Source organism: Eubalaena glacialis, chromosome 1 (assembly GCF_028564815.1).
Source record: "Eubalaena glacialis isolate mEubGla1 chromosome 1, mEubGla1.1.hap2.+ XY, whole genome shotgun sequence".
In the NCBI taxonomy this organism is placed as follows: domain Eukaryota; kingdom Metazoa; phylum Chordata; class Mammalia; order Artiodactyla; family Balaenidae; genus Eubalaena; species Eubalaena glacialis.
This window is the reverse complement of record NC_083716.1, coordinates 185,981,610-186,001,245: the sequence shown is the minus strand read 5'-3', so window position 1 is coordinate 186,001,245 and position 19,636 is coordinate 185,981,610. Positions and strand designations below refer to the sequence as shown.

The window sequence follows — 19,636 nt, the reverse complement described above, 5'->3', positions numbered from 1 at the left end:
GGATTTAGGCTTTATCTCATGATAACTACATAGAAACTGAAGATTTCTGAGCATATGTTAATTATATATAATTTTTTCTACATAATATATTCATAAGTTAAAGATAGCTTGCATTAAACTCAGGTAAACTTTAGTTAAATAGCTTGAGAGTATCTTTGAAAACCATAAAGATGGAATAGCATAGTGGTATACAAGTACCCCAGTAACCTGGGTCCACTCTCTTCTGCCACTTTCAAGTTTGTTCTTGGGAAGGAAGTGTACTCCTCAATGCCCTAGCTTCCTCCTCAGTAAAGTGAGGAAAACAATAACAATAATAATAATAATACCTACTTAATAGGGCTGTTACAAAGATTAAGAAGATAATTTTAATAAAATGTTTAGTTTGGCACATACGAGTTTTTATTAGTATTACCTATTATTTGCTCACTCGTTAAAGAAATGAGTATCTACAGTAGTGTGACATAGTGCTCGGTGGAATGTAATGATGAGTAACAACAGACAGGGTGTCCCGCCTTTTGGTGCATGGCTACATAACTACACAAATAGTTGTAAAATTGCAACCACTCAAGTCCCAAGGAGAGTGGAGGGAGGAAGGGTGAGAAAGAAGACAATATCAGAGATGAAGCATTTTTCTGGCTTGCAAGACTTAATGGATGTTGGTGTTGTCTAATTAGGGAAATTGGACAGGTTTGGGTTTACATGCAGATGGAAAAGGTGTGGAAAATCATGAATTTGGTTTTAGACATGGTGAATTTCAGGAGACTTTGAGACATCTAAGAGAAGATATATAAAGGTAGTCCCAAACAGGTCCAGAAATGAGAAGTCTGAGCTGGTGACATACTTGTTTGTCATCTGTGTATGAATGGTAATTAAAGCATTGATGTGGGTGAGAATTTCCCAAGGAAAGAGCTGAGAGTAGATGAGAAGAGGGCTTTGTAACTGAGCTTTGAGAAGCTCCAGCATTTAATGACAAGATAGAGTAGCATAATCCTGAAGAGAAGGCAGTGGAGGATTGGCCAGAGATGAAGAAGGAAAGTGTGAAGAGCTCTGTGTCCTGGAAGTCAAAAGAAGAAAGCATGTCAGGGAAGGAGTTGGGAACCCTGTCGAATGCTGCTGGAAGATTGAAAAAGAGGAAGACTTAACATGTTCACTAAGAATCCACAAGGTCAAGGTCGTTGGTGATCCCAGGGTATGGAGTGGCAGGGCCAGTAGCACATTGGAGTGAATTCAGGAATGAAAGTGAGGTGTGGTGAAGGAGATGTGGAGTGTAGGGAACTCGCTGAGAATTTTGTCTCTGAAGGAAAGATGAGAAACAGAGCAATGCCTAGAAGTGAGGGTGTATTAATTTGCTAGGTCTGCTGTAACAAAGTACTACAGACTAGGGGACTTAACAATAGAAATGTATTTCCTCATTTTTCTGGAGGCTAAAAGCCCAAGATCAAGGAGTTAGCAGGGTTGATTCCACCTGAGGGCAGTGAGGGAAGGATCTGTTCCAGGCCTCTCTCCTTGGCTTACTGATGCCTTCTCCCTATGTCTTCATATCATCTTCCCTCTATACCTGCCTGTGTCCAAATTTCCTCTCCTTTTAAGGATACCAGTCATATTAGATTAGGGCCCACTTTAATAACCTCATTTTAATTTAAGTGCCTCTTTAAAGACCCTGTCTTCAAATAAATATGGTTACATCCTGAAGCACTGGGAGTTAGGACTTGAGCATATGGGGAGTGTGGGGACACAGTTCAGCCCACAGCTGGGGTCAAGTGTAGTTTATTTTTGTTAGTTTGTGTTTGTAATATGGAAAACTAAGAGGCTTAAATTCTAGGGGGGAAGTATATGTTTGGAGGGAGGAGTTGAACATGGAAGAGAGAATAATTAATACTATCAAGTTCGTGACAAGGTGGAAATGAATGGACTCCAAAGCAGAGCTGAAGGGATTAGCTTTAGAATGGAGGAGGGAGAACTCTTCCTTTGTAACAGGAGGGAGATGGTAGGATGATCCAGAGTTGCCTCCATATATATAAGTCAGGCATCAAGAAGATGAAGTAGTTCTTGAGTGATATAGGTTTTTTTGTTGTTGTTTTTTGTTTGTTTTTAAGTAAGAGACAAAGGGAATCTCTTTGGTGGTGGAGGTTTGGAGGCAGGGCGGGGATGGGGAAGACAGTAGTTAAAGAGGGTTAGAGGTTTAAATGGTGTGGAAATGATTCAAAATTTTCATTTTGGGGATTGGAAGAGTGAAATTACCATGGAAGTATAGATGTATTTTTAGACAGTGCTGATCTTGAACTTACGGTGGAAACTTTCTGGCCTGTTAGGCGACCCTGTCAATTCATGGCTGGCTGTTGATGTGCAGGCACCAGAGGACGTGGGTGATGGGATTCCCCCAGCATTTGTGCTTTGCTATGTGACATCAGGGGCAAAGGAGTTAATGTATTGACATGCATTTTTGAAATGATGGACCAGCTCAACTGGATAAAGAATAAAGAAAGTAGAGAAAGGAGATGATGATGATACTTATAATGATGGTGGTGATGGTCATGAGATTATTGTTAAAAACAAATAAACCTCATTACAATTCAATTTTCTTTATAAGCGTTATATGTGAATTGGTTAGAGCATTAATATTCATCAGGTGATGGTTTCTACACTCTGTTTTTCACAGGTCACATTTTAGGGAAAGTTCTATTTCTCTTGCCAAAATGATTACTTAAGTTTAGCTATCTAGTAACATATATTGATCATGTCTGCACACACAGAATATAAACTACCATCTTCAGTCTTGCAAATTTGGGGAAAATGAAATTTTTTGATGTTTATGTAAAGATAATCATAAAGTTGACTACCTCTGCTTGTGTAAAATTAATGAAAGTTGAAATTTTCCACATCTCTTTTTTTACTGATTTATCACTGAAAACAGAACATAATGAAAAAGAAACCAATAGCTCTAATAGATAAACTATATGGTAATAACCATTGTAGTTGTCAGCCATTTATTCCCCACAGTTCAAATCGGTAGCATTAGACTTCATGTGGAATGCAGAAGTTCTCCATGTTGCTGCCGCTACATTTAAAAATCAGATTTCACGTACTTCTGGATAGGAGATGATGCCACTTCACTGAAATAAGCTATCGCTATTCTCATTATTTATTGTGGCAGTAATTTCTGCCAGCATTGCAAATGTTATTTCTAGAATCATCCATGTGATTTTCTTCCTTTGTAGAAAGGAACCATAGATGCAAAATAGGATAACTCTGAGTTGCTAAAGTATACAGCTGGAGGCTGTGATCCCAGTTCTCCATATTCTTTCTTCTGGTCAGATGCTTGACATCTGCTTGATATGCCCTTCTACCTGGTTTGACCTAACATGCTTCTAGATATTCTCTCATGCAGTCTTTAGAAATCAGCCTGGCCAGGAAAAAATGATGGATAGTCACATGCATTTTTGGTCTCTGCAAATATTTGTCATGGTGGATTCTAAGAGCACATCTCCAAGGTTATACTTTGCATATAAATGTAACCGTTTGAGAGATCACATTGATATTGATTGTGCATGAAACTGTTTTTGCAGTAAGTTAATATTCAGATTGACTGATGAGCAAGATGTCCTGATTGAAATTAAGTTTTATAACCCAGTTTGGCAAACCACCATCATTAATGCATTTAAATAGATTTATTTACTGGGGCATCAACCTCAATTTGCATCATTTTTATTAGAAATAGTCATACATTTATGGTGTTTACGTTACTGATGTTGCATTCTAAGGGAAATTACTTTCAGCATACGTTAAAACTATATGTACACTTGACTGTGTAACTGTTTTTGTGTGTGTGTGTGCCAAGGAGATGTCTTTGCTTTATTTAAAATTTATTTTTAAATTTATAACTCTTTGAAAGTTCCCTGCTAATGAATTGTTTTTCCCCAGTTATCATGATTTATATTAACCTGCCTCTTTTGTTTCTACCGTTTGAAAGTTTTCTAGAGTTTCAAAGTTTAAATAATGTTGCCTTACGTTTTTAAAAATAATATATAACACATTAATTAGTTAAAATTTCTGAGTTATTTTCATTCCACCCTTATTTTTAGAATTTAGACATTTTTAGTGAAATAATTTATTATATTAATTGTTTAAAATACTTAAATACCGTTGTATATCTGTTTCTATATTCATATTCGTAATACATAGTGATTAGTGAGAAGCAATTGAGTCCCCCAAAGGGAATGGAAACTTGTTTCAAAGTGTTTACATGAGCTTTCTTAAAACTTACTCTTTTTATTTCCATTTTTTAAAAGCATAGACTAAAAACACTTAGTTCGGGGATTAAAAAGCATATGGGTTTTACTGTAAAATGCAGATGTGAGACATAGTTTATAAAGAGTGAATAAATAGAAGGAGCTAGGCTTTTTTCTTCAGAAAAAGTGGGGAAAGCAAAGAGGCTAACAGCTATTGGTATCATCTACTGTGCTTAAGTGTCTTACGTATAATGACTGTATAATCCTGACAACAGCCCTGTACAGTAGGTAGCATTAACACCATTTCAAAGGTGATGGACCAAAGTCTTTCAACTCCTAGGAGCAGAGCCAGAATTTCAGAGTCATGCCTAGTGCTTCCTTAAGACCGAACTGCTCATCTGTCTCTTTTGTGAAAGAGTGATACTTTCCACAGGCTAGCAGAGACAAACAGGATCCTAGTACCCTGCCCCTCCAAATATAGCTCATACAAAAGAGTAAAGCAGAAAAAGTGGAGATGTTGAGGAACAAAGCATTGTATTCCAAAGAGTACCTGGCAGTAGAGGTTTGCAGATGAATTTAGGACTCTGAAAACAGAATTTAGCAAAGAAAATCATAGCAGTTAGGCTATTCCAGTGAGTCAAAAATAACACTTGGACTTTTTTGTTTTTGAGTTTTTGCTCTTTAGTATTAAAACCTTATAAAGAGAAGGTGGAAGCTAAGAATATATTAATATTTAAGATACTAGGACATAAATGGGCACACACATAAAGAGAGAAATCCCAAAAGATCATGTACTGTTAGTAAGCAAACATTCGCAATTTATTCATTCTCACTAATATTTAGAAATACACCTGAAGAGATTTCTGTTTTAAACTTGGTGGAAGTATTTTAAAAGTAATAGTCAGCCATGTAGGGGGCAAAACTAAAAGCAGAAAGCCTGGTTGGGAGGCTACCACAAGGATCTAGGTAAGGCCTGAAGTAGGCTTAGAACAGGTTTATTTTGAAAGTCAAAACAACAGGATTCCAGGGGTATCAGATATGCAGGGTGTAAAAGGAAAAAAAAGAAGAGTCAAGAATGACTCTAAGGGTTTTTGGTTTGAGAATATTGCTCTAAATTATAACTCTAAAACGCATAATTTATAATAATGCTCTTTAAAGTATTCTCATTATGTAGGCAGTTTCAAAATTAAAAAGAAATAATGAGAATAATCACAAGAATGTCATCTTTATTTGAATTTGTTTGACAACTAGAAATCAATAGTGTAAGTTCAAACAGATCAAAAGCATCCAACCCCTTGGAAATGAAAAAATAACTCATTTTAAAAAATGGATCAAAAGAAAAATAAACAGTTCAGTAGAAAACTTAAAACCAAAATCATCAAAATCTATAGCGTGAGATGAGTCTTGAAAGATGAAAAAGAGGTCACGAAGAGAAGGGGCTCAAAAGATTTCAGGCAGGAGGACAACCCATGTCGAAGCAAGACTAGTGAGAGAACATGGTGCCCTTGGGGAGCACTAAAAGTTCAACGTGGGCTTGGTTAAAGAAGGAAGTGGTGAAGGATAGGCAGGGCCCCATCATCCATGGCATTGTATGGCCATGCCAGATAGCCACATTTCATCACGAATATAATGCAGAACCAGTATAGGATTTCACACTGGGAGAAATATTTAAACAAAGATGAGTATTGGGTCCTCATGAAAAGATTTTTATTTAGTATGTAGTTCTGTTTTTCCCCTCTGGTTATTAAGAAAACAAAAAGTCTTGCTGTTTTTTACCAATCTATGTAAGAAGATATAAAATTCAAAAGTAGATCACGTCTACGTTGTTTTCCAGGAAACTTTCCCCTAATTTTACTCAAAGTTAGTATCATTCACGTAGGAAGTATCATTCACGTAGGAACTTACCAACATTCTTATGATCTAACCAACTTTTTTCTTAGTTACTGTTTCTAACCCACTTTTGTAATAAATATAAATGCTTTCAAATTAAATGTAATCATTGCTGCATTATTTTGGTTGACTACCCATCTCATCTCTTACATTAAGCTTGAAGTAGACTGAGGACAAGAACCCCATTTCCAGAGTTTTTTTTGAAACGACAAAATATATTTGTTGTCAGAAAGAGATACTGTTTCTCCCAGAGCCCCCACGTGGGTGTTTCTCAATAAATTGCACTGAGAATCTCAGAAAATAAAAAAATAAATAAAGTAAAAGCAGTAGTCAGTTTATATACCTTGCAAAGGTTATTCTCAGTTAAAACTTTCATGACTTGGATGTTTCAAATAGAAACAAGTGTTTTACAGAGTAATTTTATAATGTATACTATTAGCGATTAACATTGCATCATCATTGGACCCAAGATCTCTATTGAAAATGTTTTCTAGGAGAGCAATAGAGATTTAGAAAAAAATTCTGTTGCATAACTGCTATATATATGTTCATCTTAAAATTACTTAGATGCTCAACAATAGAGAATTGGAGTTGTGAAAGTAGGTATAATAGTTACTTGAGATAGGACGTTGCTTACTTAGGTCTTAGTGGGGTGAGTTGGTTGGTTGTTTGTACAGATGGGAGGGAGCGAAGGAGGGAGGCAGGCAAGGAGGCTGGCCTTCTTAAAAAAGGGGTTTTGAGCCATTAAAATGATAATAACTGTAGCCACAAGGAAGTGAAAAACACAGGATAGAAATGACTTGTACTCTGACAATCGGCTGCAGCACTTAAATCTGGAGTAACATACGAAAATGCAATGCATGTGAAAAATTAATGGAAGGAAACACACATGATTTTTCCCTATGATGTGGTACTTTTATACGATTATTAAAATTACATAAACTCTTAGATTTTAAATATATTTTAACCTAGTAATAACTATGGAATGCACTGTGGGTCTGTGATAAGGTTAGCCTGTCTGTCCACTGAGTCTCTAATATCATGCTGCACAGACATCCTCATTCACTTCTTGGGACCTATCCTAAGTTTAGATTCAGGGCATATCCTAAGTTTAGCTGTTGTTGACTTCCTGATTGTAATTTAGCTTGATAAATAATAATTCAGCTTGGTAAAGCTGGGCAATATTTTTTTCTGTTAGAATTACTTCACTGTGTCTGTGTAATTTTAGAGTATATATGTTTGTGGGTAGAGAAAACAAAACCCTTTCTTGTGCATGAGAATTTGATCTTTGCTTAAGTATCTAGGTCTGTTCCCTTGAAAACCTGATAAAAATGCCAACTGTGTTACCAGGCGACATTGCTTGTAGTAAAAATTATTCTGGCTCTGGACTGGGAGAACTGTTAATACTTGATGGAAGGCATAACTTCGGGCATCTTGGAGCTCAGTGACTTTTATAATGGGCATGATGCCTGTGTGGTGTGAGGTTTTGATGCCAGAGTGTCTCCCTTATCTGTCCCATATGGATCTCATCTCCTGAACTGTTGGACTCCTTCAGGGACCCGGCAGAAGAGAAACACCCAGTGCTGCTACCCTGGCAGACTGTAGTCCCTTCCCTTCATCCTTCTGAGTAGACTTGGTGCCAAGGGGACTTCAGATGGTCTTGTGGGTCTGAATGTTTGGCTGATCCTAAGAAGAACCCCTAGAGGGTACGGCAGTAGTATAATTCTACAGTTTTTAATTTTCTTTTCAAAGTGAGAAAAATAGTATTTTAACTTTATATCAGTTAATTGATTCTGTTTTATGAGTGCTTTGGAAGGAACTTTAGAGTATGAGTCAGGACACCTGGCTTTTAGTCCTAGTTTTTTAATAATGAATTATGTTACCTTGAACAAGTCACTTAATCTCTCTGAAACTCAGTTTTCTTAAGTATTAGATAAGAAATTTGACCAATGTCATTTCTGGTGTCCCTTCCAATTCTAAATCCTATAGTTCTCTAATTTTCTTATCATCATAAGTTAATTTTTAAGCCTCTTTTATGGGAGCATGTCATATTTCTTTTCGCCTGGCAGGTGATCAGATAGCTGAAAGCCTCCGGTGCTGTAGTGTACATTTTATCAAATTTAGGTTTTGGAAAAGTTGTCACATTATAGCTGTATAGTAGAAGAAACGTTTACTGCCTATACAATAGAATTTAAAGAATTTAAATTAAAAATACTTGAGGAACTTTGGGAAGGGAAAACCAATTAGAATGAAAGTTTGAAAAGTTTTTGATTATTTTAAAATTTCATCTCAACTTCCGTTCATAGGTTGTGAACTGGCTTGAAGGGCCTGGATCAGAACAGCTGAGAGCCCAGTGGGGGATTGGAGACTCCATTCGGGCTTCCCAAGCCCTACAGCAGAAGCACGAAGAGATCGAGAGCCAGCACAGTGTGAGAGGCTCTTTCCTCTGCAAGTTACAGAGCTATTATTAATGTGCATAATTAATAGCATGTGTGGTACTAAGTGATAAGTTGCTGTACACCTTGGTTTAGGGGCATAAAGTACGGTATGTTTAATGGCTATCAAGTACGTTTTGACCACTTAGTACATACTCATTAGAAGTTTGGTTTTGGTTTTGTCTCCAGTATAGCTTAATTATATATTTTTATAGAAACACAATTCATGTGAAATTTTAAAAACTAATGTAACAGAAGAAAGAGTGATAGTACAAAAATACAACCTTTATCTAGTCCTGAATTTAAAAAGTATAACCTCAGGAACAGGAGTTGTAAGTTAAATACAAAGTATTCAGGTTTTTTTTCAGCATAAAAGGAAAAACCATTATGTTGGAACCTGTGAAATGCATAAAATATATAGATTTTTCAATTATGGAATTTCATATTTAAGTCTCTTACAAGTACTAACTAGGAAAATTGCAAAGATAATATATATACAGTTGGCCCCTCCGTATCCACAGGTTCCATGCACATCCAAGGATTCAACCAACCAGAGATTGAAAATATTCAGAAAAATAATTCCATGAAGTTCTAAAAGGCAAAACTTGAATTGCGCTGTTTTAACCAATAGGTGGCACTGCATTGTCACCTTGAGAATAGGTTGTTTGCTGCAGGTCGCGTATATCAGCTTATTTTTAAGATGTTCTAATATTTTATTTAAAGTTTTCTTTTCTCTTTGTAAATAAAAGTCAACACTTTAAAGCCTATTTTGGAATTGTTCAGGTCTTATGAAACTATAATGACAAATTCCTAGTGTATTGATTGCTTAATATGGGCAGAATTTGGAGAAACTTTTAATATACCATTTTGTGTTAAAGCACTCTGTCAAGTATTAAATTTTAGATTCTTTATAAAACTATAATTCAGAAATAAAGCTAAAAATAAACCCAAATTGATTAGGATATTCAATGCTAATATATAGAAAATGAAAATGCTACTAATACATAGTTCTTTGTCAAGGAGTGGCAATGAGAAGTTTACTTGGTTTTTGAATAGTAGGTAAGCACAACAGAAAAAATATTAAGGTGTATGAAAATGATTATAATAAATTAAAATAATTTTTAAAGTATTTTCGTCCAGTAATCTTACTTTAGCTTTTAGGTGGAGGTAGGTGAGTGGTAGGAAAAGCACATAATAGGAAGGTGCAGAAGCATAAATCTCTGACGTTGCTTTAGGATTCTGTCAGTGTCTCCCCATCCCACAGTACTGACTTCTGGTCTCCGAAGAGAATACTGGTGTGTTGTGCCTTATAGTAAGCAGCAAAACAGGTCTGCGTAAAGAATCAAGACCCCATTTCTTCCTAAGGTATTAGCCTAAGTGAGTTGGCAGTGTTTCTTTCCTCCTAGATTGAGATTCCTATATCATAGTATAAAGTATAAATACCCATCATTTCACCAACTGTGCATCACCACCAATTCACATACATTTCCAGTGTCAGTCCTGATGACTGCTCTTTGCTAGTATGTGAACATCCAGGTTCATTTCTTATCTACCGTCTTAATCCAAATCCCATATCTTGGTGGTGGATTGTTTTTTTAAGTTTGTTTTTGTTTCTGTGTGTGTGGTTTTTTTTTTCTGGGGTAGGGGGCTAGAAACAATCATTTTCTATACAATTAAATGTTTATGAGAGGTAAACCAGAGAATGACCATAAATGAACTGAATGCAGCCTGTTCATCTGAGGTTCTATAAATTTTATGTTCCCCAATTTCCTAGGAAGGAACATTTTGATTAAAATATGTGTGTGTGTGTGTGTGTATATATATATATATATATAAAATATATATATTTATATTTATATATATAAGATTTTTTTCCCCACATCCCAGAGAGACTGATTATTTCTCTATGACAACCTCAGTTCTAATTTCAGGTGTTAATTTCGTGAGACATACGAGTTCTTAAATTGTTTGCATCTCTGGTCTGGTTATTAGGGCCTATAGTTTGCAAGTTTAAACCAGGAAAAAAAAAAATCAGCTTGAGAATGGTAGTTCTTAACCCTTAATGGTCATGAGAGTCACCTGATGTGTTTGTTAAAAGGCCTGTGGCAGAGCCCCACCCCCACAGACTCTGATTTGGTAGGTGGGGAGGCCCTTAGGTATTTTTAATAAGCACCCCAGGTGATCTGATATAGAGAGTTCTCACTGCAAGAAATAATATCTCAGGTCTTTTATCCTTTAGTTTACTATTTTTCTCTGAATCACTGTTATTACTTCTTCAAAGAATTAGACCAACTTATTTAGAGCATTACCTAAATTTGTAAGTACTATAGAAAGACTGAAATCCCTTTCTATTTAGAACACAACAGTGATCATTTTCTCAGGCAATATTTTCTGCTTTAAATCAGTCAGTCTCCATTAACCTTAATAATCCCTGTGTGGTTAGAAAGTATTTTACATAAATTGGGACTTGAGCATGGCTGGAATTTGGAATCCCCGGCACCAATCCCCCAAGGACACCAAGGGACAGCTGTAGAGAACAGGTTTTCTCAACCTTGGCATTACTGATTTATTTATTGATAAATCTTTGTTGTAAGGACTGTCCTGTGATTGTAGGTATTTAGCAGTATCATTGGCCTCTACCCACTAGATGCAGTAGCATCCCTCCCTCCCAGTTGTGACAGCCAAAAATGTCTCTAAATATTGCAAAATGTTCCCTGGGGAGCAAAATCGCCACCTGTTGAACATACTGCTGTAAAGAAAGGAAAAGATTCTGAGAGATTAAGTGACTTGATGAAGATCACACCCTTAGTAAGGAAAAAGACAGACCTTGAGTCTGTCTTTCAAGTCTAGTGTTCTTTGCATTACGTATGACTACGTCATCTCTGTAATCATACTCAAAAATTCCATAGTAGTTCAGGCAATAAGACAATATGACAAATTAGAGAAACCCAAGTTTTAGGTACAGGGCATAAGAGAGACCGCATTTGGAACAGTACCTGTTACCTAACTAATTTAATGTCAACAAATCTATAATACCTAATATAAAAAGTGTTTTATATGTTCACTCAGTACATGCTAGTAGGGCACATACTAAATGTCACTTGTTGTTCTGGGCTCTTGAGAATATAGCACTGTCTTATCATACGGAACTTACATTCAAGTTGAGGAAAGAAGGAGTGGAGAGCAGTATAGGTAAGGCTTTCCAGAAGGGCCTCTCTGAGGAGATGACATTTAATCAGAGACCTTGAAATGATATGAAGGAGTAATCCAAGCAAAGGGCAATTCAGATCGAGGACACAGCAGTAGAAACACTCTGTGGCAGGAGCTTACTTGCCATGATAGAGGAACAGCAGTTATGTTGGCAGTGTTGGAGTGCAGTGAGCAAGATAGGGAGTCAGGGGCCAAAACATGTCATGTGATTTTAGCCCAGAAAAAGGAACTTGAAGTTTGTTTTAAATATTATGTGAAATCATTGGAGAAATATTTGAGCAGATAATTGATTTATGTTTTTAAAAGATCACCAGCTATTTTATAGGGGATAGGGAGTAGGGACAAACAGTGAACTAGGAAGACAGGAAGCTAACAGAATGGAGGCAGCAGAAGTGGTGAGAAGTTGTCAGGCTTATGAGGTTGAGCCGGCAGGACTGGCTCTTGGAGGAGTCATGTGTTCAGCCTTAATGACTATTCAGGTGGGGAAAACTGAGAGAAGTAGGTTTGGGAGGCTGGAGAATCAGTATCTGTGGGGGCAGGTTAGTCATCGAAATGAAGATAGCTGTTAGACAGTTGGGTATCAGTATCTGGGGAAGAGGTCAGTGTTGAAGATATTATTAGTCTATAGATGTTACTTAAAGGCGTGGGACAAGATGAAATCATCCAAACCCAATGAGTATTGGTTTAGAAGAAAAGAGCCTTTGGAAAGCTGAACCCTGGGTCACTCCTAAATTTAGAGGGCAAGGAGAGGAAGGAGAGCCAGCAGAAGAGGCAGAAAAGGATCTGTGTGGCTCAGGAAAGAAGTGAAAAAGGAGGGAGAGGTGGTCACCTTTGTTAAAATCAACTGAGAGGTCCAATAAGATAAAGACTGAGATTTTTTGATAAGAGTGGGAAGGACAAAATCCTGATCAGAGTGAATTAAAAAAAGAATAGGAAATAAGATAGAGTGAGTATAACGATCTCCTTTAAGGGAAGGTTTTTTATCTTTACATATATTAAAATGCACATATCTTAAGTATATATTTTGTTTTTTAGTAGAAGATGCAGTTTATTTGTACGCTGATGGGAATAATCCAGTTGAAAAGAGAAGATAATTGCAAGAGCAAAACCTTGCATAGGCAGCAGAGGTTAGTCTATAGATTGCAGTGGAGCAGTTGGCCTTAGAATCAGGCGGAGTTCCTTCATTATTTTAGCAGGGAGGGCAGAGCCTAGGGCTACAGAAGCGGGGAAAGTCATAGATTTGTCTGTGAGAGGATGAAAGAGTTCTCTTCTGATGGCGTCGTAGTGAATTATGAAGTTGGATTTTTGGCTAGAGTGAAGAGGTGAAAGGGAGTTGGAGATTTAAGAAGTGAAAAAAACATATCATAAGAATAGGGAGGTGAAATAACTAGAGAAATACAATAGGGTTTCTGAAGACCCTTTTGAGGTTATTTGGTCACAACTTTAAAAAGACACTATCCACATAGTTGATTTGATCCAGCCACCTTCAGCTGCTGGAGGCACACAGCAGGCAGAGAAACCAGGTCTGAGGTTTTGTTTGTTCAAATAGAAGTACAGTTAATACACAATATTATATAAGTCTCAGGTGTACAATATAGTGATTCACAGTTTTTAAAGGTTATACTCCATTTATAGCTATTATAAAATATTGGCTATATTCCCCATGTTGTACAGTATATCCTTGTGGCTTATTTTATACCTAATAGTTTGTACCTCTTAATCCCCACCCCCTATCTTGCCCTCCCCCCACTTCCTCTCCCCACTGGTAAACACTAGTTTGTTCTCTATATCTGTGAGTTTGCATCTTTTTTATTATATTTTCCAGTTTGTTGTGTTTTTTTAGATTCCACATTTATATGGATTATCATACAGTATCATATAGATTTATCTTTTTCTGACTTATTTCACTTAGCATAATGCCCTCTAAGTCCATTCATGTTGCTAAAAATGTCAACATTTGGTTCTTTTTTATGGCTGAGTAGTAGTCCGTTGTGTGTGTGTGTGTGTGTGTGTGTGTGTGTGTGTATCCCACATCTTCTTTATCCATTCATTTGTAGATGGACACTTAGATTGCTTTTATATTTTAGCTATTGTAAGTAGTGCTGCTATGAACATTGGGGTACATGTATCTTTTTGAATTAGCGTTTTTGGGTTTTTTTTGGATATAAATCCAGGAGTAGAATTGCTGGGTCATATGTTAGTTCTATTTTTAGTTTTTCGAGAAACCTTCATACTCTTTTCCACAGTGGCTGCACCAATTTACATTCCCACCAATAGTGTACAAGGGTTCCCTTTTCTCCACATCCTTGCCAACATTTGTTGTTTGTGTTCCTTTTGATGATAGCCATTCTGACAGATGTGAGGTGACAGGTGTGAGGTGGTATCACATTGTGGTTTTGATTTGCATTTCCCTGGCGATTAGTGATGTTGAGAATCTTTTCATGTGCCTGTTGGCCATCTGTATGTCTTCTTTGGAAAAATGTCTATTCAGGTCTTCTGCCCATTTTTTAATCAGGCTGTTTATTTTTTGATGTTGAGTTATATTGGCTGTTTATGTAGTTTGGATATTAACCCCTTATTTGTCATATCATTTCCAAATACTTTCTCCCATTCAGTAGGTTGTAATTTTTGTTGGTTTCCTTTTTTGTGAAAAAGCTTTTATGTTTCATTAGGTCCCATTTGTTTATTTTTGCTTTTATTTCCTTTGCTTTAGGAAACAGATCCAAAAAAATATTGCTGCGATTCATGTCAAAGAGTGTTCTGCCTATGTTTTCCTCTAGGAGTTTTATAGTATCTGGTCTTACATTTAAGTCATTAATCCATTTTGAGTTTATTTTTGTATATGGTGTTAGAGAATGTTCTAATTTTATTCTTTTACAGGTAACTGTCTAGTTCTCCCAGCACCACTTATTGAAGAGACCATCTTTTCTCCATCATGTATTCTTGTCTCCTTTGTCATAGATTGACCACAAGTGCATGAGTTTATTTCTGGGCTCTCTATTCTGTTCCATTGATCATGGGTCTTTTTTTGTGCCAGTACCATACTGTTTTAATTACTGTAGCTTTGCATTCTGAAGTCAGGGAGGCTGATTTCTCCAGCTCTGTTTTTCTTTCCCAAGATTGTTTTGGCTGTTGGATTCTTCTGTGTTTCCATACAAATTTTAAAATTATTTGTTCTAGTTCTTTGAAAGATCCCATTGGCACTTTGATAGGGATTGCATTGAATCTGTAGGTTGCCTTGGGTAGTATGGTCATTTAAACAATATTGATTCTTCCAATCCAAGAATATGGTACATCTTTCCATCTGTGTCGTCTTCAACTTCTTTCATCAGTGTCTTATAGTTTTCCGAGTACAGGTCTGTTACCTCCTTGGGTAGGTTTATTCATAGGTATTTTATTCTTTTTGATACAATGGTAAATGGGATTGTTTCCTTAATTTCTCTTTCTGATAGTTTGTTTTCAGTGTATAGAAGTGCAACAGATTTCTGTAATCAATTTCATATCTTGCAACTTTACTGAATTCATTGATGAGCTCTAGTAGTTTTCTGGTGGTGTTCTTAGGATAGTCTATGTATAGTATCATGTCATCTGCAAACAGTGACAGTTTTACTTCTTCTTTTCCAATTTGGATTCCTTTTATTTCTTTTTCTTCTCTGATTGCTGTGGCCTGGACTTCCAAAACTGCCTTGAATAAAAGTGGTGAGAATGAGCATCCTTGTCTTGTTCTTGATCTCAGAGGAAATGCTTTCAGCTTTTCACCATTGAGTATGATGTTAGCTGTGAGTTTTTCATATATGGCCTTTATTATGTTGAGGTTTGTCTCCTCTATGCCCACTTTCTGGAGAGTTTTTCTCATAAATGGATGCTTTTTCTGCATCTGTTCTTCATTTTGACACGTGAATCTGATGGAAGGAAAGAGAGCAGGGCATGAGCATGGGTTGTGCCCTGGGAGGTGGTTATAGCCTCTGACAAAGGGTAGAAGTGAGGACATGAGGCTCCTGAGTGCTGGACAGTAGAACATGCTGAGATCAATGGATTGGTGGACCTCATGGGGCTGTAGGAGCAGACATAAAGGATGTGAATTGTAGAGTCAGCAACTGGGGATCAGAGAATGGGATTCTTGAAATTAAGATTTGGGGGCTGTATAGTAGTATATGATAATGACAAAATTTTGTGTCTGTTGGAGTAGGTAGCTGAGATGGGGTGAGGACAGGATAGTTGGAAGTGAGGGAGGGAGTCAAGGAACTAAGAGTTCAGTGTTGATTGGATGTCTACACAGTGGAAGTCAGGAAGAAGGCTGGCACTGAGAGGAAGTTCAGGGATGAGGGCATGCAACAGAAAAGGTTGGCAGGATGTAATCCGACTACATGCATTTCACAGGAGATGTGGTTTTTGAGAGAAGGAGCAGAAGAAATGGTTTGGAAATAGTAATGAGGAGTGAGGCAGCCATCTCCCCCACCTCCAGGCTTGTGGTAGGTTGGCTGTATAAACAAAAACAGCCATCAGAAGGGCTGCAGAGCTAACTGCTTCCTCTGAGGGTGACAGGTTTCACATACAACAGGAAAGAGAAGGGGACATTTAGAGGCCAGGATGAGCAAATAGATCTTGCTATTGGCAGGAGTGAATTCCAGGGATCGCAGTGGAAGGATTTGGATGCTAGGGACTTTTCGTCCTCAATTTAAATAATTTTGCTTTAGAAAACTCTCATATATGTTACTTAGTATATCTGGAGATATTGTAAAATGTAATGTATTCTTCAGGAACTGATTTGATCCTTAATTTACTTTACAACGTCTGTATTACAGGAATGGTTTGCAGTTTATGTGGAACTTAATCAGCAAATTGCAGCACTCTTAAATGCTGGGGATGAGGAAGATCTTGTGGAACTGAAGTCGCTGCAGCAACAACTTAGTGATGTTTGTTATCGACAGGCCAGTCAGCTGGAATTTAGGCAGAATCTCTTACAAGCAGCTCTTGAATTTCATGGTGTTGCCCAAGATGTAAGTGTCTACTCTGATTGCTTTTCTTTTCTTCAAATTATCTGAATACTTATCTGCACATCATTTTTGCAGGTTTGCATGTCTCCTAATTATTTTTCTGGAACAATAAAATTTACTGGTGGGGGAAATAAGATAAACTTCTTTGATTTTTTAAAAAATTTTAAGTCATTCTGCATGCAACTAAACTTTTTTTTTTTTTGTCTAAATAGAGTGTCCCAACCTCTTAGATATATTTCATTTGGATAGTTTTTCAATCTTCATGCTTTATAACATAGATTGAAATGGAAGTTTCAATACTTTTTAACATTCTGCTGACCTGGACATACTTTGTCTTCCTGGTGCATGCATCTGTGTGTTCTGTCATTCAGATAACATGTATTCTAATTATTTGTCCTTGTCTTTTAACAGCAGAGTCTTTTTCAAGTATAATTGTGATAACCTCATTAGATATAAACCTCATTAATCATTAAACACTTTAGATGCTGATTACATCAGGGTTATCTCTTTGGTGTCCCTCTGCTTTAGTTGTCTCAGCAGTTGGATGGCTTATTAGGGATGTTGTGCGTAGATGTAGCACCAGCTGATGGAGCATCGATTCAGCAAACTTTAAAACTGCTTGAAGAGAAGCTGAAAAGTGTTGGTAAGCAGATTTTAAAAATGCTGAAACATAAGGGTTCTTTTTTTTTTAAAATATCACTACCATGGTTAGACAAGTCAACTTACACTGATCTAATTATAATTATTTACAGGGAACATAGGAAAAATTGGTATAAAAAAGGCTTTATCCCCTTAAAGGGTGTAATTTATGCTACAGTTTTTATTTTTCATTGTTGGTCAGTCACCCTTCCTTCACAGGGCCTTTAGCCTTTCTTGTTTACCCAGCCGAATCTACAGGTGCTATGGCTTGCATATTCTATGAGCAGTTATTTGTAGTGCATGCATAAACTGTAATTAGCTGTGAAGTGTTCTGTGGTAAACCCTGTATGCCCCAAACTGTGTTTTATGCAATGATTTTTGTTGTTGCTATATCCTAACCTTGTGAAAAAATAGTTGGTTTGGTTCTGTGCATTTGTTTCTCCAAACTGGGAATACTGCTGAGGTTACATACTCTCCAAGGAGAGGATGGTCCAGTTTCATTAAGCTAGTACCCTTACTTGACACCAAGGCTTTTTACATTTTACTACAGTAGGAAATACAGTGAATTTCCCTAGGACGTGACTGGGAGAGGTGGATAGTGGATGTGAAAGTGGGAGGGGGGTTGTATTGAGTGGGACAGGAGGGCAAAGGAGAATGGAGGAGAGGAAAGCGGTAACTTAAGGCAGAGATTTAGTGGAAAATGGTGACATGTGATTGAACCAATTTAATTAATTTTTAAAAGGACTTGAGGGAATGGGTTTGAAAAATCACGTTTGTATTGGCATTTTACTTGCTTACAGTCTTCGTTATTTTTAACAGATGATATGAGTAATACATGTTTAGTATTTAATATGCCAAATGAAATTTATTTCAAAATGTCAAGTTTTCTTAAACCATATTTTTCTTTTAAAAATGCTAAAAGAATTCTGGTATATGTACCTAATTTAGAGTCTTGTAAACATATCCTAAGTGTTACTTCTTGTTGGGTGTAAGCTGGACAGCACCTATACTCAAAATGTTCAGTGTCCTTTTACAGTGAGAATACATTGCTTGAATGTTTTAATGTCTTGTAACTCATATGTTTTTTGAACAAAATATTTGCCTTATTCTCCTAAAAATTGGACTACATAAAAACAGAAAGGAAAAAATTGAAAATCTTATCAAAATAGAAATTCTCACACTTCCTATTTGCAGTTTTGAAAAGTGATTGTTATCTATGGAAATTCACCTTTTGGAAATTCTCTTTAGGGAGAATTTGAATGAGAGGGAGCTCCAGTTTGAGCCACATTTAAAGGGGCTTTATTGATCGAAATATTCAGAGGGCTCCATCCCAAAGTAGTTTAATGTACCAAGTTGTTATACTTGGAATCCAAGTACGGTATCTGCTGAGAGGATTTACTTAAGGGAGGGAAAGCTTCTCTGGTTTAAGAGATTAAATATAGTAACTTTTGTTTTAGATGTAGGATTGCAAGGTTTGCGTGAAAAAGGTCAAGGTCTTCTGGATCAGATCTCCAATCAGGCATCCTGGGCCTATGGAAAAGATGTAACCATTGAAAATAAAGAAAATGTGGACCACATACAAGGAGTGATGGAAGATATGCAGCTTAGGAAACAAAGGCAAGTTTGACTATTCATGTTAATTTTTGCTAAGACAACCTAATATTAATTAAAATGAAGAGTGATGTAATTATATTTTCCATACAAAGTAAAAATTCTTACCTGTTATATAGTAGGCATGTAGTAGGTTTTTGGTGAATGTAATGATTATTGTATATAATTGTACTAACAAATAATGGCAGTTTGTTCAATTAATGGGTACATTTTCCCTTTTTACTCAGTGGTAAAAATTTCAGTTCCACTCAAGTACATCACATTCCGTATCCCCAGTGTAGCCTATGACTCTTCTATCTTTTAAGAAAACTCTTTTTGGAGAATTTTGTTTTTCCATTTTCATTTAGTTTAGAGTTGCTATTAAATCTGTCATTTACATTGATGTGTTTCTTCATCTAAACGTCTCAGAAATTTTCATGCATCCATTGTTCTCATATTTGCTGTAGAAGGATTAGACAATAAACTCTGGGTAAGATGATGTTTAGTTTCCTTTGATGTAGAACTAGGAATTTAAAGGGTTCTTTGAAAACTCAGTTTGCAATAGCAATTGCAGAGTATTGCAAAGTAAAGGATTAAATTAACATATGCTAGTATATATAGGCTAGCATGGTTGTGTGAAATCTTT

At 36.5% G+C, this 19,636-nt stretch overlaps 1 protein-coding gene across 5 annotated transcripts in view; it reads left to right on the top strand.

The window, feature by feature from the left end:
* SESTD1 (SEC14 and spectrin domain containing 1) overlaps positions 1 to 19,636 on the top strand; it is a 151,332-nt gene that overhangs the window by 120,921 nt on the left and 10,775 nt on the right. For all 5 annotated transcript variants that reach the window (XM_061185440.1, XM_061185474.1, XM_061185467.1 and 2 more), the window contains 4 exons: positions 8,426 to 8,548; positions 16,570 to 16,764; positions 17,290 to 17,404; positions 18,858 to 19,017. In XM_061185440.1, coding sequence (XP_061041423.1) covers positions 8,426 to 8,548; positions 16,570 to 16,764; positions 17,290 to 17,404; positions 18,858 to 19,017 — 593 coding nt within the window. The remainder of the gene's footprint in view (positions 1 to 8,425; positions 8,549 to 16,569; positions 16,765 to 17,289; positions 17,405 to 18,857; positions 19,018 to 19,636) is intronic.